This window comes from Podarcis liolepis (assembly GCF_965112155.1).
Source record: "Podarcis liolepis genome assembly, chromosome: 4".
Taxonomy (NCBI): Eukaryota; Metazoa; Chordata; class Lepidosauria; order Squamata; family Lacertidae; genus Podarcis; species Podarcis liolepis.
Genome location: NC_139558.1, coordinates 24,927,018 through 24,949,710, shown reverse-complemented (window position 1 = coordinate 24,949,710; position 22,693 = coordinate 24,927,018). Strand labels below are relative to the sequence as shown.

Here is a 22,693-nt window from a genome sequence, read left to right as displayed (position 1 = left end):
TGAAGCGTATGTAACCCGAGGTACCACTGTATTGTCAAGCTGGAAGGTGTGCAGAGCAGGGAGACCAAGACGACCAAGGGTCTAGAAACCAAGCCTTATGAGGAATGGTTGAAGGAGCTGGGGAGGTTTAGCCTGGAAAAGAGGAGATTGAGAGGAGGTATGATATTTTAATGGCAGTCACATGGAAGATGGAGCAAGGTTGTTTTCTCCAGCTCTGGAGGGTAGGACATATAAACCAAAGGCTTCAAGTTACAAGAAAGGAGATTCTGATTCCCTGACAGTAGGAGTTGTTAGACAGTGGAAAGGTCTCTTTCTGGAGGTGTTAGGCTGTCCTTCCCTGGATGGTTGGATGGCCGTCTGTCATGTATGTTTGAGGGACAGCTCAGCTGGTTGAGCGTGAGACTCTTAATCTCAGGGTCGTGGGTTCAAGCCCCATAAAATCGTCGAGCTCTAGTCCAACCCCCTGCAATGCAGAAACACGCAGCTGTCCCGTACAGGGACCTCGGCGCCGAGGTGTAACCAACTGAGCTATCCAGGCGAAAGATTACGCCGCAATAAATCTGTGAAATCTTCAAGATGCTACGATTCCTGCATCGCGGGGGGTGGGGTGGGCTGGATGACCCTCGGGGTCCCTTCCCAACTCTACCCGCGCCTTGATCTCCCCGCGCTCCGCCAACCCCCGGCTGCCCACCGCTGTTTCGCCACCTCGTCGCCCCACAACATCTCCTTGCTGGACTACATTTCCCGGCATGACTGCTGAGCGTGGGAAGCGGCTCCCGTGTGGTTTTCCCCTTCGGAAGAAGAAGTTTTCGTGGGACCGACGAGCCCGCCCGCTCCCCTTCTCTCCCCCCCCCGCCCCTCTCTTTTCCCCGCGCCGGAGGAGCGCAAAGGCTCCGGGCGTTGTTAGCAGGGGCTGCCGTCGCAAGACAAAGGAACTGGCATGCGGCTGCCGTCCCGGAGCCTCTCCCCGCTCATGCATCGCCCAGACAAAGGCCGCCTCTCCCTTGCAGCTTTCGGACGAGGGTAGGAAGCGGAGGAGACACCCGATCGCACCGCGCTGCCTTCCGTCGTGCAAAAGTGCCGTCTCTAAGCGCGAGAGAGACGCTCGCCTCCCTCCCCCGCTTTGCCCTTTGCTCCTTCGACGGGAAGCTCTGTAAATGTTCCGCCTGGGGCTGACTTGCTACTGGCCTTTGGGGACGGTGATCCTGGCCCTTTGCGAGTCGGCTGCGGGGAGCCAGCTGAGCCCCGAGAAGAGTGGGGTATGGGGACCCGGCCTGAGAGCAGAGGTGGTCCTCCCCGCCCGGTATTTTTACATCCAGGCTGTGGACACGGAAGGGAAAAGGTAATTCGGTGTAACGCTTTTTTTGTTTTGTTTTTAAGCGGGTGGGAATGGGGCTGGGGAGGAGTTAAGGTGGATGCGAAGCGATGCGAGAGCCCGGCTTGGCGGATCTGGAAACGGATTTGCATGCCCGTCGCAGGAATCCGGAAGAGGCGCTGCGTTTTGGAAAGAAAAGCAACTTTTGCGCGTGTTTATGTGTGTGCGTGATCCGCTCTGCCCTCGGTATACAGCTCTGTGGAGAGAGAGGCGATTTAGCAAACTTCGATTGGTTGCCCCAGGGCACTCTTCAGTGAGGAGCTGCGAGTAAATCTGTGCTTTTGGAAACGTCCTTAGAAAACTCACACTCATCCGCTTTATGTGTATGCTTCAAAACAGTGTTAGAAACTGAGATATGAAAGCTAGGAACTCAAGGGCTCCTTAAACCAAGGTTATGGGTGCAACAACGGAATGTCTTTTTTTTAATAACGAGAATACAAAACTGAAAATGAAGGAACAGCAGCTAAAGCCTTGTGTTCATTTTTCACATGGTCTAGTCCTTCCCCTGCCCACCCTCCTAATATCTCTTCTCCAGTCTTCAGAGAGTAACTGGAAGTGGGGAAGCAGAAAAAGTCCTCCTTTGCTTCCACTCTGCAGTTTAATCTGAAATCTTAGGCGCAGTACTGCACCCAGAGCTCAGAAACGGCTTGTGCTATTGAAATTCCCGGTCACAAAATGCGCCTAGAACAATGGGAGTTTTGAACGCTGCTTAAAAGTGCAGTGTGTGATGTTGGGCCCAGAAAGGTGCGCTCATTTGGGAGCAAACACGGGCGTAGTGTGGTGGGGGGTCAGGGGGGCCCAGGTGCACAGTTTCCAAGGGCGCCCCCAAGCAGAGATGCCTTTCCCACCCTGCCTGCCATCAGGGGTCTCTGGGCCCCAGAGCCTGGACTAGCCTTGCCTCCATGTCCCCAGCGGCTGGGTTCTGTTCACCCTCCACGCCCCGGGCACCAGCAAACTCTGCAATGCTGCTGGGAGGAAAGGGGCAAATTGTGAATGCCCCAGATCAGTGGTTCTCAAAGGGTGTGGCAAGAGAGGATGGCAAGTGTGGCAGGAAGCTACAAGGACAATCAAAGAAACATTTAAACGTTTCAGTGTAGTATAGTATCGAAATATTTTTTTGCAGAATGCGGATAAGATATCTTTTCAAAACGAGAGCATCAATTGAGACTGAGGAGAATCCTAGTTGTGTTCTCCAATGCATTTCTTATCAATAAAAAAAAACCTGATGTAGTGCAAGCAAATTTTTAATTGGAAAGTGGGGCACAGAGAGAACATTTAGAGAACCACTGCCCTGTAGCTGCTGTCCCTGGGGCTTAATACACATGCATCTAGACGTGTGATTTGGATGGGCATAGTTTTGCATGTGTGTGCATTGGTTTGCATACTATAGCAAGCCAAGAGTGTTATCTGTACTCAGGCTTGTGGTTAAGCTCTTTCCTCCTTAATCATGAGCTGTAGCCAGGAAAAATCTCTGACAATAGATGGTTACAGAGGAGTGACCTTAATATCAAGTCCCCTTTCAATGGTGCAATCTTGTCCCTGGGAGCCTGCACAGCTGCCTTGAGCCATAGTTAGGCCACATCTGCAAGCATGTAATGTGAAGCTAATGCATTTAATGCAAATTTCTACATAGAATTTCAGGAATACAGAATTTCTTCCAGTGTCTTTTTTGTTATGTTAAAAATACAACTTATTTTTGTGACTTTAAAAAATGCCTTTGGGTCCTACATATAGGTCTGTGTTGGATTTCATATTGTCTTGGACAACCCGAGGTCCTTTTTTGAGGAAAATATTTGCAATTCCTGCCCTTTTGGCTATGGTCCTAAACACAGTCAGACTGATTAAATTGACTTCAGCTGCTTAATGGTTTGCAGCGCTGGACCTGCTATAATTTAAATAAGGTTGTAATTTAACCAATGTAGCATTAAAAAAAACAAAAAACCTTGCAAAGTCTACTGCACTTCAAGTTCATTCCAACTTTGTTCTTGAATTTGAATCCCTGATGTTTTTCCACTATATAGAAATGATTGGAAATAGAAAGAGAATGAGGCATGAATTTACATGAGTTTGGGTGGGAAAACGTGTTATAATGGAAGCAAATAAACTGAGCAGTTCATCAGTGGTTGAGTTTAACTCCACTGGTCTTTTCGGAGCTTCCAGACCTTCAAAAGGAAGTGTGTTTTTTCACATGGCGCAAAATGAACTTGTGGAATTCACTGCCACTAGATGTGGGGATGGGCAGTTGGTTAGATGGCTTAGTCAGAGGATTAGTCAAAGGTTGGATCAGTGGCTACTAGTCACAATGGCTACAAGCAGCCTCCAAGTTTCAGAGGCAGTAAGCTGGGGAACAACCGGAGGACAGGGCGACTGTGGACTTAACTGAGGCATTCTTGTTTGCTCCTATGAGAAAAAGGATTCTAGATTTGACCTTTGGGCTGATCCACGAAGACACAACTTACTTTTTTTCCTTCTTTATAAACGGGACAAAATTCAGCCTGAAACTGAGCCTGAAAAAAATCAGCCTGAAACTGAAACCAAGGAACCTAAAGGTAAAGGATCCCTGGACGGTTAAGTCCAGTCAAAGGCAACTATGGGCTTGCGACGCTCATCTCGCTTTTGGGTCAAGGGAGCCGGCATTTGTCCACAGACTAAACTGCTTCTGGTGCAACAGGACACCGTGACGAGTGCCAGAGTGCATGGAAACACCATTTACCTTCCCGTCGCAGCAGTACCCGTTTATCTGCTTGCGCTGCCATGCTTTCAAATTGCTAGGTTGGCAGGAGTTGGGACAGAGCAACTGGAGCTCACCCTGTCACGCAGATTTGAACCGCCGACCTTCTGATCAGCAAGCCCAAGAGGCTCAGTGGTTTAGACCACAGCGCCACCCGCGTCCCTTCTGCCAAGGAACCTACAAAGAACTTAAACACATATTTCAGTATAATACATGACATTATAGTATCTTCATGAGCTATGCTAATGTGGGAAGGAACCATGCAGGTATTTTAGATAGGGAGGGGTGTTAAAACACTACCTTTTCTTGCATTCACATCTTGGGGGGGGGGAAAGGTTACTGAAAACATTTAGCTCAGTAGGCATGTTTGCAAGTTAGCTTATCCAGCTCTGGGTATTGGTAGAAAAGTTCTGGAAAACCTTGGTGTTTAGCAGAAGTTTAATTCCTGAGAGACAGCTCATCCGCTATTACTGATGCATGCAATATGTACCTAATGTGGGGTCAAAATAAAAAAATTCCTTCCAGTAGCACCTTAAAGACCAACTAAGTTAGTTCTTGGTATGAGCTTTCGTGTGCATGCACACTTTTCAGATAGTGTGCATGCACACGAAAGCTCATACCAAGAAGAAGAAGAAGAAGAAGAAGAAGAAGAAGAAGAAGAAGAAGAGGAGGAGGAGGAGGAGGAGTTTGGATTTGATATCCCGCCTTTCACTCCCTTTAAGGAGTCTCAAAGCGGCTAACATTCTCCTTTCCCTTCCTCCCCCACAATAGACACTCTGTGAGGTGAGTGGTGCTGAGAGACTTCAAAGAAGTGTGACTGGCCCAAGGTCACCCAGCAGCTGCATGTGGAGGAGCGGAGACACGAACCCGGTTCCCCAGATTACGAGACTACCGCTCTTAACCACTACACCACACTGGCTCTAACTTAGTTGGTCTTTAAGGTGCTACTGGAAGGAATTTTTATATTTTGACTATGGCAGACCAACACGGCTACCTATCTGTAACTAATGTGGGGTGACAGTGATGCTCAGCAGGCCTGGTCAGCACTTCAGATTAACTGAATAGACACTTACAACCGACCCCAGAATACGTTGCAGTATACAGGGGGTTTCTTGGCAGATGAGCTGCTGTGGAAAGACTTCCCTAGAAATAAAAAGTACAGTGGGACCTTGGTTACATACGCTTCAGGTTACATATGCTTCAGGTTACAGACTCCGCTAACCCAGAAATAGTACCTCGGGTTAAGAACTTTGCTTCAGGATGAGAACAGAAGTCGTGCTCCAGTGGCGCGGCAGCAGCAGGAGGCCCCATTAGCTAAAGTGGTGCTTCAGGTTAAGAACAGTTTCAAGTTAAGAACGGACCTCTGGAACGAATTAAGGACTTAACCCGAGGTACCACTGTAAATAAATTGAAAAGCAGAGTATCAGATAATATGAAATATTTCAGCTGTCGGTGAGACCCATTCCCTTGTTGGTTTAACTTTACGATCCCCAAAGTTTATCCTTAAACTTTTCAACTCGGGTCTAGAATTCTAAGCCGAAGGGGGGGGGGGAAAGTTTGATTTCATCGTCACCATCTTTGTTTCCCTGCATAGGTTTACCATCTCTCCGGGTGAAAATGCATTTCAAGTAAAGATCACGGCTCCTGAGGAGCAATTTACGCGGGTAGGAGTGCAAATATTAGACAGGAAAGATGGCTCCTTCATCGTCAGGTACAGGATGTATGCAAGCTACAAAAACCTGAGAATCGAGGTTCAGGCCCAAGGCGTGCACGTTGCCAAATCTCCATATAGCCTGAAAGGTACAAAAATGGCATCTCATGTAGTAGCATTAATCCACACTGTTGGGAGACTCTTATGCGTTGTAATTGGGACTGAAGTTTCCCTTGCAAAAGTGAAACCAACTTATTGGATGTACCCACTCCTCCCAGTGGACCATTAATCCCCCTTTCTGTCTTCCACAATATGGGCAATGATCTCAATGCAAGGAAGGAGAAAAGATCTACCTGAATTGTGTGACGAATAATAATAATAATAATAATAATAATAATAATAATAATAATAATAATTTATTTATACCCCGCCCATCTGGCTGAGTTTCCCCAGCCACTCTGCGCGGCTCCCAATCAAGTGTTAAAAACAATACAGCATTAAATATTAAAAACTTCCCTAAACAGGGCTGTCTTCAGATGTCTTTTAAAGATAGGATAGCTGCTTATTTCCTTCACATCTGAAGGTGCTCAGAAACGTACTGGGAGCCAATGCAGATCTCTCAGGACTGGTGTTATGTGGTCCCGGTGGCCACTCCCAGTCACCAATCTAGCTTCCACATTCTGGATTAATTGCAGTTTCTGGGTCACCTTCAAAGTTAGCCCCACGTAGAGCGCATTGCAGTAGTCCAAGCGGGAGATAACTAGAGTCAGAGATGCATGGACTCGTCTCTGAGCATTTACTGCAGGGATAAAGGTAAAGGTACCCCTGCCCGTGTGGGCCAGTCGTGACCGACTCTGGGGTTGCGCGCTCATCTCGCTTAAGAGGCCGGGGGCCAGCGCTGTCCGGAGACATTTCCGGGTCACGTGACCAGCGTGACGAAGCTGCTCTGGTGAACCGGCACCAGCGCAGCACACGGAAACGCTGTTTACCTTCCCGCTATAAAGTGGTACCTATTTATCTGCTTGCACTTAAGAGTGCTTTAAAACTGCTAGGTGGGCAGGAGCTGGGACCGAATGATGGGAGCTCACCCCGCCGCAGGGATTCGAACCGCCGACCGGCAAGTCCTAGGCGCTGAGGTTTTACCCACAGCGCCACCCACGTCCCTGCAGGGATATGACACCTGTAAAAGCCATAGTTCCCTCAGCCCTGTTTTACAGAATGAGCACAGGCCCTGGTGAGACTCTGGGAGGCGATATCAGCTAGACTGTTCCACAGCTGCAAGAAGAATGCCTGTCCACTGTTCTGGGAATTGGTGGAGAAAATATAGACGTATCGTTTTGAGGGTTAAGAATAAAGACACTGTCAAATTTTAATCCTGTGCCCTCCATCATCAAAAGTCTTGAAAATATGTGTTTTGGACAGTGCTCTAGAAAACCAGGTGTTTTACTAGATATAACAAGAGGTGCTTCAAATTAATAGTAACTCATTATCGAATATGTACGATATGCAACCTCAAACACACGCCTTAAAACAAATTTATTGCATGCAGGACCCGTCTATCATGAGAACTGCGATTGCCCCCAGGAAGATGGAAATGCGTGGCTAGAAGAAATGAGCTGCCCTCCATCCATTCTGCAGATTCAGAGAGATCTGGCGCATTTCCCCACCGTCGACCCTGACAAAATTGCCAAAGAAATCCCACAGCGGTTTGGGCAGAGGCAGAGCTTGTGCCATTACACCATAAAAGACAACAAGGTACACACTCCACCCACGGAAGTGGCTGTTTTTGCAAATAAACGTATGATAAAATCCCTGGAGAATAATGGAGGGTAGTCATTGTTCCTCTGGAGCCTGCTGCTCAGCTGACAGAAATTGACTGATGTCCTTATGCAAGTGCCTGGCATATGCATGTACCTGCTGGTCACAGTAAACACTACTGAGGTACATGGAGCAAGGGTCTGCCTTGTTGTAAGGCAAGCTTCCTAAATTCCTGCACTTAGAGCATACATCAGTGAAACCATCCTCTGGGTACAGGGCAGCATGTTCATTCAATAAATAAATTAAATAAATAAATCCATTCTTCTGGCCATACTACTAATAGGTAAAGGTAAAGGGACCCCTGACCATTAGGTCCAGTCGTGGCCGACTCTGGGGTTGAGGTGCTCATCTTGCTTTATTGGCCGAGGGAGCCGGCGTACAGCTTCCGAGTCATGTGGCCAGCATGACTAAGCTGCTTCTGGCAAAGCAGAGCAGCACACGGAAATGCCGTTTACCTTCCCACCAGAGCGGTGCCTATTGATCTACTTGCACTTTGATGTGCTTTCAAACTGCTAGGTTGGCAGGAGCAGGGACCGAGCAACGGGAGCTCACCCCGTCGCGGGGATTCGAACTGCCGACCTTCTGATATCCAAACTACAAGAAAGAAGATTCCACCTAAACATTAGGAAGAACTTCCTGACAGTAAGAGCTGTTCAACAGTGGAATTTGCTGCCAAGGAGTGTGGTGGAGTCTCCTTCTTTGGAGGTCTTTAAGCAGAGGCTTGACAACCATATGTCAGGAGTGCTCTGATGGTGTTTCCTGCTTGGCAGGGGGTTGGACTCGATGGCCCTTGTGGTCTCTTCCAACTCTATGATTCTATGATCGGCAAGTCCTAGGCTCTGTGGTTTAACCCACAGCGCCACCCGCGTCCCTTTTACTAATAGGTAACCCGAGGCTAAAGAGAACACAAGAACTCAGGAAGAGCCAAGGTAAAACCAAAAGAATTATTCTGCTAAATCAGACCAAGTTCCACCTAGTCTGGCATGAGAAAACCAGTTGCAAGTGTGTAGTAGCTTATACGGGGGCAATTCCCATCCTTGCTTATATTGTCCCGCAGCATCTGGTATTCGGAGAGAAACTCCCTCTGAGCGTGGTTACTAGCTGTTGGTGGACCACAAATTTATATAATGTTTTTTAAAAATTCTTAACAGAGGAGCTATTGCAACATCTTGTGGCAGTAAACGTTGATTATGCATTGTGCAGAAAATACCCACCTTTTGCCGTGAACAAGAGATTTCTCTCCAAAGGAGGGCGATGGTAATATTTCAAAGTAGATGGCAATGGCAGGCAGGCATCTTGGGGCTGGATTTATTACCTGAAGACTGGGTCCCTTTCCGATGAAACGGCTGGCACTCTTGTTAGGAAGGGTTGATCTTTCCATGACTTCCATCTAATGCTGTGTTGCAAATCCTTACAGGGTGCTCCTAATTAGGACTTGCTAAAACTGCTACTGTTGGCCTGGCAAATTTGTTGGACATTAGCAATAGCAGCTGTAAGAGCAAGGTCGTTGGCTGTCATATATTCTGTGTTGTTGGTTCTGCAGTCCTAAAGTTAGAAGAAGAAGAAGAAGAAGAGTTTGGATTTGATATCCCGCTTTCTCACTACCCTAAGGAGTCTCAAAGCGGCTAACATTCTCCTTTCCCTTCCTCCCCCACAACAAACACTCTGTGAGGTGAGTGGGGCTGAGAGACTTCAGAGAAGTGTGACTGGCCCAAGGTCACCCAGCAGCTGCATGTGGAGGAGCGGAGACACGAACCCAGTTCACCAGATTACGAGACTACCGCTCTTAACCACTACACCACACTGGCTCATGGGGATGAACTGAAGAGTTTAAGCTTTTCCTTTCCTTTCCTTTCCTTTTCTAATCTTTTCTATTCTTTTGAGAGGGGAACCTAATTCAAATATGCTCAGTCTGGTTTGTTTGTTTTTAGGTTTACATAAAGACCCACGGTGAACATGTAGGCTTCAGGATATTCATGGATGCCATCCTTCTTTCTTTGACTCGGAAAGTGAGTAAACGTCTTAAAAAACATGTTCGTTACAGATTTTAATTCCGTTTTGTCTTTAAGTCTATGTGCTGTGTCCTCTGCCATGAATATGGCACCTGAAGTGCCGTAATAAACGGTAAAAAAAAAATAAACACAATAAAAGGTAAAAACGAGTTAACAATAAAAAAATGGCAACCTTGAAATAAACATTAAAATAAAACGTAAAGGACCCTGGACAGTTAAGTCCAGTCAAAGGCGACTATGGGGCTGTGGTGCTCATCTTGCTTTCAGGCCAAGGGAGCCAGTGTTTGTCCACAGACAGCTTTCTGGGTCACGTGGCCAGCATAAATAAACTGCTACCAGCACACAGAGGACCGTGATGGAAACCAAAGTGCACGGAAACGCCATTTATCTTCCCACTGCAGTGGCACCTATTTATCTGCTCACTCTGGTATGCTTTCAGACTGCTAGGGTGGCAGGAGCTGGGACAGAGCAACGGGGATTTGAACCGCCAATCTTCTGATCAGCAAGCCCAAGAGGCTCAGTGGTTTAGACCACAGCGCCACCCGCATCCCTGAAAACAAATGACAGCCTCCATAAGACACAGGTGGAAAATGCTGCTGTGAGCAAAAGAAACAGAGTCACCCACCACTAGCCAGCTGTAATGGTTATTTAGAAAAGCATAATTTAAACTAAATACTGAAAGCCCAACGAAGATGTGACTGTCTGAATTTGAGCAGACAGACAACTGGGGACAAGATGGGAGCCTGCAGTCCCCTGTAGCTTGTGTCACGTGCAGCAAACTAGCCATTCCCAAGTGCTGCTGTCAACTAGGAGTACCATTATTGTCAAGCAGCCCAATTCCCATCAGCCTGCAGCAGCCCAGGAAAGTTTTCTTAATATACAGTTTCAAATGCTGGTCTTCCTGTCTGTTGCTAGACAGGGTCCTTTCTAAGAGTCCTAGAAGGGAAGCCTTAAATTGGATCAGAACTGGGTGCTGGGATTAAGCTTTTTCTTCCTATGTCACCGTCGTTTTTGCTGAAAACCATGCTGTCCTAAATCTTGCTCTGGAAAATCCATTGTCGAAGAGTCCCTGGAGTCGTCTCATCACTGGAATTGCAGCCTATTTGAAAGTAGTAGATGCCTGAAGGGTGTGCCGCAAGAATTGCAAAAACCAAAACCAGATGACTTAGGCAAGTTAGTTCCGTTCGTGCTATTAGGCAGAGCAAATATTTCAGGGTCCCTAATGAGTTTTCCTTACTCCAGAACAAAAAAAGAGAGAAGTTTCTATCGCTGCAGGGACAGCTTCTCTGACGCAGCGCTGCACTGATGAGAAAATTTACAGTCAGCTCATCTGGCATACAGTCGGTGCCGAACGAGACGTGACATGAGAACTCTGTGGTTGGAGACAGTATTGTGTAATGGTTAGGGTTTTGGACTACAGTGGTACCTCGGGTTAAGAACTTAATTTGTTCTGGAGGTCCCGTCTTAACCTGAAACTGTTCTTAACCTGAGGTACCACTTTAGCTAATGGGACCTCCCGCTGCCACCACGCCACCGCCACACAATTTCTGTTCTCATCCTGAAGCAAAGTTCTTAATCCGAGGTACTATTTCTGGGTTAGCGGAGTCTGTAACCTGAAGCGTATGTAACCTGAGGGACCACTGTACTGCTACAGAGGCCAGTGTTCAAATTCCCATTCGCTGTGTATCCCCTTGCTACTTCACCTCAAATTCCTTGGGAGAAAGGCAGGAAACAGTGGAATGAATGAATGAAATTAACTCCTCTTCTCCTTCTCCTCCTCCTCCTTCTTTATTGAATTTATATCCTGCCCTATACTCGGAGGCCTCAGGGCAGCTCACAGAACAAAATCAAAATATAAAACCACAAAATATATAATCAAACCAAAAACAACAACCCAATAACCCCCCCAAAAAACACATTTTAAAAGGGCATAGGATGTCAATCAAATGCTATAAACAAATGTTAGCTGCACTGAGCCTAATCTGGGTCAGAACTGAGTGGGGGGATTGACTCTTCCCCTCCCCGCCCCGTGTTGTTTCCCCTGCTGAGAACCGCCCACTACCACCAGTGTTAGAAACTGAGTTATGAAAGCTAGGAGCTAAACAGCACCTTGAACCTAGGTTATGGGCGCAACAACAGAATGTTTAGGCACACTATTTTATACAAAGCTGAAATATAATGGCAGCTAAAATATTATGTTCATTTTTCACATGGTCTAGTCCTTCCCCTGCCCACCCTCCTAATATCTCTTCTCCAGTCTTCAGAGAGTAACTGGAAGTGGGGAAGCAGAAAAAGGTCCTCCTTTCCTTCCACTCTGCAGTTTTAATCTGAAATCTTAGGTGCAGTATGGCGCCAAGAGCTCAGAAACTGTTCGCACTGTTGAAATTCCCGGTTGCAAAATGTGCCTAGAAACACAGGAGTTTCGAACACTTGACTACCACCACCTGCAAGTTGCTATTTACACCGTTGGTAATATTTACAATTGTTGATGAAAAGGGGAGGGTATAATTCTGAACATGTTAACCTGCCCTCTCCTTGCACCATGCTTCTGATCAAAAGGAGACTTAGTTTTCTCTTCCTCCCCCTGCACAGCTGGTTTTCTTTTTTAAAAAAATAAAAATTAAAATGGCAAAAATTAAAGAGCAATCTGCTTAACCTTTCCATTAGGAAAAAAGGAACAAAACCTTGGTCCACTCTGTTCTGCATCCCATGCTTAAATGTACATTATTTTGTACTTCGTAGATCAGCTGTTTTCTCGTTTTCTGCCTTGAGGGAACTGTTACCCTGAACTGCCTCATGGCTGCCACAGGACTCCTGAGTAGTCAAGAGGACTGTAAGGGTGCCCACTCAATTCGCACTGGGTGCCGGTTAGGGCCTTTGGCCCTCACCATGTGAATTGAAACCATGACTGTAAACAACAACTCAACACCCAGATCTTTCTGCACATTGCAGGGGGAGATTGATAGCAGAGGGCAAGCTCTCTGAGCTATCTGCCATTACTGATATTCTAACTGAAGTCCCCCTTCAAAACTTGCAAGGAAACACTGGATTCCCTAGAACTCAGTGCGGATTGCACCTTCATTCGAAAGATGTCGCCACGAACATTAAGGAAAAATGTGCTTCAAGAAGTCTGCTGGAAAATATGTGAATAAATGTAGCCTGAACTTAGGTTCAGAGAAATAGAATGGCTTGCAATTCACATTGGGATTATAAACCAGCAGGTGGCATTGCGCTCCTAAAGATTTTGGTGTACATGTTTCCTTTTACCCTAAGAAGGGAGAAGACAAATGCAACATGTTGGCTTATCCCTGCCTTCCAAAAGCCTGTCCAGAGTTGCTTCTCGGAGAAACTCACTTATCTTGGGTGTAGTAGGTAAAGAAAATGAGCTATGAACAAACCACTCCATTTCAGGCTCCCTTTTTAAATGTGAGGAGATGACAATAATACTGGTCTACCTTGCAGGGTTACGATAAGTGTATTATATGTGCAGCACTTAAGCAAATGTCATCTAAATACAAAGCATAATTCATAGTTTTGTGTTGTGGCGGTTTTCGAGGACAAAATAACCTTAAATTGTACCCAGAAGACTATAGAAAGTCAGTAAAGACCCTGGAGTATTGATGTAATATATACTTTTAGGACTTGCCATTCCAGTTACTCTCCAGTAACTACTCTCCATAAAGGCCTAGGGCCTATTTCAATAATCAAGTTTACAAGTCTGGAGGAATGTTTGCTTTGTGTGTGTTACATGTGAACTGTAGTGATAACAAAATTATAAATAAGAAACACAGGTCAATTTTGGGGTGGTCAAAGAGTGGCCAGATGCAGTCGTAGATAGTGAATGTTTTGCTTTACTGTCTCTCAGGTGAAAATGCCAGATGTTGAGTTTTTTGTTAATTTGGGAGACTGGCCTCTGGAGAAAAAGAAATCCTCTCAGGACATCCACCCCATATTTTCCTGGTGTGGATCCAACGATTCAAAAGACATTGTGATGCCAACCTATGACCTGACAGACTCCGTTTTAGAAACAATGGGCCGGTAAGAGTTCCTACCAAGGTTCTGGAAGTTGCCCCACATCTTACAATGTTTCTTGTTGATGGTGTTCATTGGTGCTGCAGTTAGCAGTGGGTACAAGCCATTACCTTTATGCATGGAAAATGGGAGGTCAGATGCAAGGGGGATACAGCATAGCTGTCACCCGTCCCTTATTTGGTGGGAAACTCCCTTATCCCAGCACCGTGTCCCACTGCTGTCCCGGATTGATGATGTCCCTTAAATTTCCTGGGTTTCATGCTCGCCTGGCTCGGGAGGGAAGCAGCTGCTCGGGGTCCTCTGCCACGCGAGAGAGAGCGCGCGCATGAGCTGCCGCGTTTCCGTCTCTCCCTTTTCCCCCTCAGGGGCACGTCATGAAGAGATGGGTGGCGGCGGGCAGGCAGGCAGCCCCTCTCTTGCGAGACTTCTGCCATGCTGCCAGGGGAAGCCGGAGGTGGCCTGAGGGAGGAGGAAGAGGAGGGGATGGGGAGGGACGCAGAAGGGTGGTGCTTCAGCGGCCACTGCGGTGTCGCAACCGCCTCAGGCCGGGCTCACGGGTGAGAGTCTCTCTTCCTCCCTCCCTCTCTCTCGGGCGGGGAAGGGCCGATGGAACTCCTCGCGCCAGGACGACGGCAGCCCCGACGTGCATAAGCTAAGCAAAATTCCTTATTTTGGCTGCTGATCCCTTATTTTCAAGGCTGCCGGTCCCTTATTTTCAAATCTGTAAGTTGACAGCTATGGGATGCAGACAAGAGGGGGAAAGAAGGAGATAGGCAACCCAGTCAGATAGGCGGGGTATTACTATTATTATTTATTATTATTATTGAATAAGGCGTCCCTAGTTTCATCAGAGAAATCTTGCAGGGCATGATTGAAAAGTCAGGAAAGTGAGAGCGCCTGGTTATGGGTGTCTTTGCCTCCGCTCATCCCAGTCAGGAATAGAAACACAAAGTTTCCTCACAGCTCTCTCTGAGCATACTGGTTTTCATGCGATCTTCTCACCTCTGGTGAATTGGCAAAAGGTACAAACCCCACATCCCTTACAAGAAGAGAAGACATGGCTCTCTGGAGTCTCTCACTGGGCCATGTCACCTGCCTTTCAGCCAGAATTGGTGGCGGTTCCTCAGGGACATATTAATACGGAGGTGCCACCCGCTCCTGCCTGGAAGCTCCAACAACTGTGGACAAATATCCCGTTTCCTCTCAACAGAGTCAGCCTGGACATGATGTCTGTCCAAGCAAACACCGGGCCGCCTTGGGAAGAGAAGAACGCCACGGCGATATGGCGGGGCCGAGACAGCCGCAAAGAAAGGCTTGAACTTGTGAAAATGAGTAGAAAGTACCCAGAAATCATCGATGCGGCGTTTACAAACTTCTTCTTTTTCAAGCATGATGAAAGTCTCTATGGCCCCATTGTGAAGCATATTTCCTTTTTCGATTTCTTCAAGGTACGGTACAAAGGTGATTGTGCTTAGATAAGCCTTTAGAGAGGTTCCCCCCCCCTTTTTTAAATTATATTGAGATGTTGGCAGCTGCCCAACTCCCAGATATTAAAAAGCGTATCTTACAAGTTTTTGTAGCGCTATCACCCAGTTCTATGGAGGCTGTATCTAGATTATAATTTTTCAGAAACCTTAAAGTGTTACTATAGCCATTGTTGCTTGGGATAAACAAGTTCACTGTGTCCAAATTGCTGTGGTTCTAGATGCCTCTTAAGACAATCTGTGCCGGTGGTTTTATTTTTCCACATTATTTCCCTGCATGTTTTGGTGAGGCAAAATGAGACCTTAAATTCTAATTTAAGCCAGTAAATGGAAGATGGTTTTTCTGTGACCAGAGGTATAATCCAATACCACCCCGAGCCTTTTACAACTGAATTTTTCAAAGGCTTGGGCTGGTTTTAACGTTATTAAAATTATCCCTCTAATGTGGAGATCATATAACAAGCAACTTCCACTTGTTGGTCCTCCGAGATGAGAGGTAACATTGGTCCTGAGCTTACAGTTTTAGTTTGCCCAATTAAACGTATTTCTATGCCAGTTCTGCCAGTTCCTAGTGGTTGCCGGCACAGATATTTCATGCTATTCACTTGGCTCATGTTGTAAGCTCGGTAATGTTATAACATGAAGTATTGCAACGCGAAAGTAGTTTTCATGGTCTCCATGTGGGGCTTAAATGTCTCAAGCAGACATGTTTCTCTGCCTGCACAGACCATAATCATCACTAGACACACATACACAGTGCTTTTTCTGGGGGTACACAGGGGTACGTACACCCCATAACATTTTGTGAATCTTTGTACTTTTGTCCATTTACTGTGTTTATTTTCCCCGATTTGAACTATAAAATGGTGATTTTCTTGAGTCAAAATGAGAGTACCCCTAAACATTTTTTTTTAGAAAAAAAAGCACTGTATATATATATATATGCAAAATAAAGACCTCAGATTGCTTTACATCTTTTGGAAAGCTTAAGTGGATGAGACTGCCTTAGTAACACTTAAGCTTTGATTAGTTTTGTGAATGGTTAGTAAAATATGCAGCGATGTGTGATATGTAAAATGAACGATGGAAAGAGATGAAGGGAAGACATTGGATATTTTAAAGTTTGCAAAATGTTTTATTTGACATTGTGAAACAGAAAATTTAATAATAATAAAAATTATTATAGAACTTCAAAGGTACAGGAGAATACGAAAACGAACCCAGCTTCACCTGATTAAGAGCTCACACATTATGTTTATGGGTTAAAAGCATAGCATAGTTGTGAAAGCAACAGACTCGTGAGAAATCCAGTATTGGCTGGAGCTCACTATTAAGGGTACATCTGGCGGCAAACCCAGGTTGGCTGCTAAGTAAATGTGTAAAAATATCCTAAAGGTTCTCTGAAATCCTGCATTCAGATCTTCTTGCGGGTCCTCAACCTTTAGATGTTGATGCCATAGTGGAGAGAACCCCACAACAAATCTACAGGCTGCCTGCTTATGAATTTTGTGTTGTGTGTTTGCAGTATAAATACCAAATTAATATTGACGGCACAGTGGCCGCATACCGACTGCCTTATCTGCTAGCAGGAAGTAGCGTAGTGCTAAAGCAGGACTCCATCTACTATGAACATTTTTACAACGAGCTACAACCGTGGAAACATTATCTTCCTTTCAAAAGCGACCTAAGCGATCTCCTGGAGAAGCTGCAGTGGGCCAAAGACCACGACGAAGAGGTGAAAATACAATGGGGCCCGCACAGATGTTGCAAAATTATGTTCCCACAGCTCTTGTGCCGCACAGAATTGCGGGGTGGGGGGGATTCCTGAATCTAAGCATGCAGTGGAAGGCTGGGTGTGAAGTTTTGGCTTGCAGTAAACTGGCAAGAAGGTAAAGGTAAAGGGACCCCTGGCCATTAGGTCCAGTCATGGCTGACTCTGGGGTTGCGGTGCTCATCTCACTTTATTGGCCGAGGGAGCCGGTGTACAGCTTCTGGGTCATGTGACCAGCATGACTAAGCCGCTTCTGGCGAACCAGAGCAGCGCATGGAGACGCTGTTTACCTTCCCGCCGGAGCGGTACCTATTTATCTGCTTGCACTTTGACGTGCTTTCGAACTGCTAGGTTGGCAGGAGCAGGGACTGAGCAACGGGAGCTCACCCCGTCGCGGGGATTCGAACCGCCAACCTTCTGATTGGCAAGTCCTAGGCTCTGGGGTTTAACCCACAGCGCTTGCAGTAAATCTACAAGAAGGTAGATTTGCAGGTAAAAAGTGGGGGTTGAGGAAAAAGCTGGTGCACGACTAGGAACGCAGTTGTTTTTCCTTCTCCCTCTCCCAATTCCCCCCTTTTTGGAATCAGTCCTGTTAAACTCAAATGTTCGGGCACCACCTTGGGACTTTTGGTTGGTCCTAATAAAAGGTATAGATTCACAGCCCCTGTCTGGATTCATTGCACAAAATCCCTGATGGATTTATGCCCTTATGAATCACTTCTCCCAGCTAATGGAATGTTAAATCTGTTTGAGACTTTGGTGGGTGGGGCGGTTTGCCTATAATGGACTCATTCAATTTGATAAAGTTTGACGCATGTGAAAACTGGAATTTAATTGATTTGGGTTGGGTGGGACTGAGCAAGAAGAAGGGAAATGGGCATTATAAGAAAATGAAAGTTTTAACATGAAGATACCTTACCTCTCCCCCACCTGTTATCCCTGGCAGGCAAAGAATATTGCAAAAGCGGGACAAGAATTTGCAAGAAACAACCTCATGGGAGACCATATATTTTGCTATTACTTCAAACTTTTTCAGGTCAGTTCTCTCTTTGATTACAGAAATGGAAATGTAAGAATGCCTTAAATATAATGAACTAAAGTGACTTTCCAGTTCTGTGGAGGGACAAACACATGGCTGTTCCTATATTTATTGCCATACATGAGGTAAAGGTAAAAGACTCCTGAATGGTTAAGCCCAGTCAAATTTGACGATGGGGTGCAACGCTCATCTCCGCTTTCAGGCCGAGGGAGCCAGCATTTGTCCACAGACAGCTTTCTGGGTCATGTGGCCAGCATGAATAAACCACTTCAAAATGGGACACTGTGACGGAAGCCAGAGTGCATGGAAACGCTGTTTACCTTCCCACCGCAGCGGTACCTATTTATCTACTTGCACTGGTGTGCTTTCGAACTGCTAGGTTGGCAGCATGAGTTAAATGTTAAGGTTTGTTTAAACAAACGCTTTATTAATTTCTTTATCAGATACATTAATATAATAGTTACATTTCCAAGAACAATAAACATACAGTCGTACCTTGGAAGTTGAACGGAATACGGTCCAGAAGTTGGTTCGACTTCCCAAAACAAAGCGTGGCTTCTGATTGGCTGCAGGAAGCATCTGAAGCCTTGTCGGACGTTTGGCTTCCAAAAATAGGTTGCAAACTGGAACAGTCACTTCTGGGTTTGTGGCGTTCGGGAGCCAAAACGTCCGAGAACCAAGCTGTTCTAAAACCAAGGTACGCCTGTATTACATATATATCCAGAAACGAAACTCGCTGATCAGGTAGCAAGCAGCTGGGTGAATTCACCACCACCCCAGTCCCAAAGTACAGTGGACGCTCGGGTTGTGAACGTGATCCATGTGGGAAGCATGTTCACAACCCGCAGCGCCGCCTATGCGCATGCCTGGGTTGCGATTTGGCACTTCTGCACATGCGGAAAGTGCTATTTAGTGTTCTTGTGCATGCGCGAGCGCCAAAACCCGGAAGTAACCTCTTCCGGTACTTCTGGGTTCGGCATGGTGCGCAACCTGAAAACGCGCAACCTGAAGCGTCTGTAACCCAAGGTATGACTGTATAGAAGCGCCTCCACAATCCCTAATTCTGCCTTTGTTACATATAATCACACTGGTAAAGGTAAAGGTACCCCTGCCCGTATGGGCCAGTCTTGACAGACTCTAGGGTTGTGCGCTCATCTCACTCTAGAGGCCGGGAGCCAGCGCTGTCCGCAGACACTTCCAGGTCACGTGGCCAGCATGACGAAGCTGCTCTGGCGAGCCAGAGCCGCACACGGAAACGCCGTTTACCTTCCCGCTAGTAAGCGGTCCCTATTTATCTACTTGCACCCGGAGGTGCTTTCGAACTGCTAGGTTGGCAGGCGCTGGGACTGAACAACGGGAGCGCACCCCACTGCGGGAATTTGAACCGCCGACCTTTCGATCGGCAAGCCCTAGGCGCTGAGGCTTTTACCCACAGCGCCACCCACATCCCTAATCACGTCGGGCAAGATTCCTGCCCAAAAGAAGACCCTTGTAGTCCCTTCTAACATGATAGTTCTCTGATTTAACATCCCTCCATGCCGTCCATTCAAATTGATGGGCATCCTTTTAAAACATTACCCGTGGTGTTTAATAACCAAGATCTGCAAGTAAGCACCGTGTGAAAGGTATGCCCTGAAAATTAAGCTGGCATTTTGTTAAAGAAGCAGCCCGACTTCCACAAATCCCATTCTAATGTGGAGGGATCTGTTCCTCAAAGCAGCAATCAGCAAAGATCAAAGAGCCCAGCTTTAGAAAGCCCCTCCCGAAACACAGCTGAAAATGTCTGTGCATTAACACGGAGGTACTGATATTTCAGCAAGTCACCAGGTGCAGCGAGTGTCAGCTTACAGTTTCTGTGATACCGAATCTCAGGTTCTTCCCCGCGAGGTTTGCTGGAGCAATGGGCAATTCATTGGTTGCAGCTTTTCCAACACTGAGTGCGCAAATATAAGAGGTGTTCCCCCCCTTTTTTTCCCAATTAGGAATATGCCAAACTACAAGTGACTGAACCAAAAGTGAGAGATGGCATGGAGAAAGTGGAACAGCCAGATGACGACCTTTTCCCCTGTAGTTGCCACCGGAAAAAGGTACAGTATGTACAAGTTAACATTTTAGGAACTGTTTGTTCAGGGGCCTGACCTACCACTTATTTAACTGGGAACATCTTATGCCTCACATGTTCGGATTCTAAGTTGGGGGGAACAGATTTTGTTATGGGTGCCAACAGAATCCCTTGCTGTTTTTCCATATATTGAGGGAGGCAGAGATTTTCACAACTAATGCCAGTGGTTTAACAGAAAACCACTGAGGATGTTTTGGAGTGGGTTAAATCCTGCTAAGTCATGGAGGTAGCGTGAGGCAGGAGAGCAGGAGTTGCAAGTTCACAAAAATGCTGTGAGCATTTCACCTAGTTTTTTGTTCCGAAGGAAATTATGTGTTTAGCCAAGGAAGTTTGGATTTTTCTGGATGCAAAAATCATGCAGCAGATTTATCTTACGATGTGCAGTTCTCCAGTTTGCCTTTTCCTGTTTCACAGAACATACTCAAGTTTTGGCAGTCATGGTAAGGAGAAATTCAGATCGCAAAAGCCTTGCCCTAAACACGTAGAAATCTTAAGTCAGCCCCCTCTCTTGGTTCTTGAGATTTCAGCAGGAATTACCCACACGCTTTCTAGCATATGCTCGCAACCATAAGAACTAACAATTTGCTTTCGGAAAAGATAAAAAGTAAAAAAAAAAGAAGATATTTTAAGGAAGCTGAATTAACAATGCACCCAGGACATTGTGCTTTTTCTATATGCTATAAGACATGCACGATGCAGTTCTCGCTCACACACAAAAAACGCAGGGCCTCTATCGCAGAGAAAACGTCTTCCTTGCAAAAGGCCATCTTACCGTTCTGTCAATGAAGTTGTGTTGCCGACGTGAGCCAGAAAGAGTTGCAAATTTTTAAAAAATGAAACAATATTGCAAGTCATCATGGGTCAAATCAATGAAGAAAGAGGGGTTTGCTGTGACTTCCTCTGAATCCATGTTGTAGTAGGAAGATGAGTATTTTGGAACTCGTGGAAAAAAATCTTTCAAAATGGGAGTTGTATTCCAAACATTCCATCCCACTCTAACATCACCAGAAAACAGAAGTCAAGATGCAGCATAGAGTGCTTATGGGTTTCTTGTGAATCTGATTGTTGTTATTATTTAAATTTACAAGTATAAAGCTGGGCAGGTAGCAGGCAGGCAGTTGTAATTCTGAAATACCACCAGTCTTGCGCACCAACACAAACCCTAGGGTTCCTTTCAGAGACCCCTGAAATCTAGAACATTGCTCTCACTTGCTTTTTCCAATGAAATTATAATGTGCAAATAAATCCTCTCTGCACCCATCTAGGCAAGTGTGTATGATACAGCCCAGGAACTTATAATTAAGTACAGACCATCATAGCCCATTAACCAGGGGCTTATTTTTCACTATTATGGACATCTCTGCAAAAATAATCTAGAGAGAGAAGGAACTTTTTCTGGAACATAAGAGTCTGCTCAAAATACTATAACGTAAAGCAAAGTTGTTCAGGACTTATTTCAACTGTGAAATATTTTCTTCTTACAGGTCAAAGAGGAACTTTAACAAGAAAACTGGTGTTTACAGTATTTGGATTTCAGTGTCTTCAGATGAGAACAAAAAAAGACGAGTCCGAATGCCTTCTGTTGTGCATGCAGTATTACTACACCTTTGCTTTTATTATTTTTTAATTGTTTTTAAAAATAAATACTATTTCCATAAAGTTGAGAGCATTTTTTTGTTTTAAAAAATAGCTTTGATTTTGGGACTATATTATATACCCCTTCTACAGAGGGCTTTTGCTGCAGCCTGTGGATTACTGCCACTCGCTTAAGCAGATTACACGCAACACACTAAAATAATATGCGTGAGAAGGAGATGAAAGTGTGTACTAGAAATCTACATAGCTGAACCTAACAGGAAAAAGAATACAATTGGGAACCTTTCAAGTAATTGTTAAAATAACTGGCTAGGGTGTGTTCAAGCTTCGTTAGCAGGGTTTATAATAAGCTTGTTTAATTCAGTAGTCTTTTTGAAAACTTTTGTTTGTAACAGCTGTCCAAAGAGACCCCCTATCATACGGATTTCGGACAAGGAGTTGAGCTTCTCATTGCCAAACTACACTGAAGCCCTGACTAGGAAAGATGGTTGAATAAAAATTATCCCAAGCCATTTAAGGGACCTGTGGCAAAAGCATGCTGTTTCACAGACTTGTTTTGAAACTAAGAGTGTATCATTCATGTTTACCCTGTACGAAGCTGCCCCTCCAGGGATAGCGTATTGGCTCTCAGGATGCCAACTTATCTACAAAATCATATTGAAGATGCAGAATCGCATGTTCCTCCCGATATGCAGAAAGTTAGCACATTGGGGGAAAGCCTTTGCCCTTGTCTACCAGGTTTCCACAGGCATGTTGTAGTCACAAAGAACTGAACAAACTTCTTTCTCAAAATATGGCTCATTGGGTCTAATCCCTCACTTGTCCCCCATATAACCACTCAGACACCCTCCCTTGTGTTCTGGAATTTTCTTGAAGAGCCTATATGATGGTGCAGACTCTATGATGCAAAGTTTACTGTTTACTACTGTTTGCGGGTGGTGCTGTGGTCTAAACCACAGAGCCTAGGGCTTGCCGATCAGGTCGGTGGTTCGAATCTCCGCGATGGGGTGAGCTCCCGTTCTCGGTCCCTGCTCTTGCTAACCTACCTTCGGTGGGAAGGTA

General features: G+C 45.7%; 1 protein-coding gene across 1 annotated transcript; it reads left to right on the top strand.

Annotated features, from left to right (window-relative positions):
• Positions 1-724: 724 nt before the first annotated feature.
• On the top strand, positions 725-21,694 carry POGLUT2 (protein O-glucosyltransferase 2). The gene is made up of 10 exons (XM_083501249.1): positions 725-1,342; positions 5,701-5,906; positions 7,307-7,512; positions 9,507-9,584; positions 13,453-13,625; positions 14,830-15,067; positions 16,629-16,838; positions 17,821-17,910; positions 19,896-20,000; positions 21,520-21,694. The coding sequence occupies exons 1-10, from the start codon at positions 1,158-1,160 to the stop codon at positions 21,535-21,537; spliced, it is 1,509 nt and encodes a 502-aa protein (XP_083357375.1). The 5' UTR covers positions 725-1,157; the 3' UTR covers positions 21,538-21,694.
• Positions 21,695-22,693: the final 999 nt, after the last annotated feature.

What these genes read in the sequence shown, in the direction of transcription:
- POGLUT2 (XM_083501249.1), top strand. Translation starts at nt 1,158, where the DNA reads ATGTTCCGCCTGGGGCTGACTTGCTACTGGCCTTTGGGGACGGTGATC. An exon ending in GTGGACACGGAAGGGAAAAG is followed by an intron (nt 1,343 to 5,700) that starts GTAATTCGGTGT and finishes TTCCCTGCATAG; the next exon opens with GTTTACCATCTCTCCGGGTG. An exon ending in CCAAAGACCACGACGAAGAG is followed by an intron (nt 16,839 to 17,820) that starts GTGAAAATACAA and finishes TATCCCTGGCAG; the next exon opens with GCAAAGAATATTGCAAAAGC.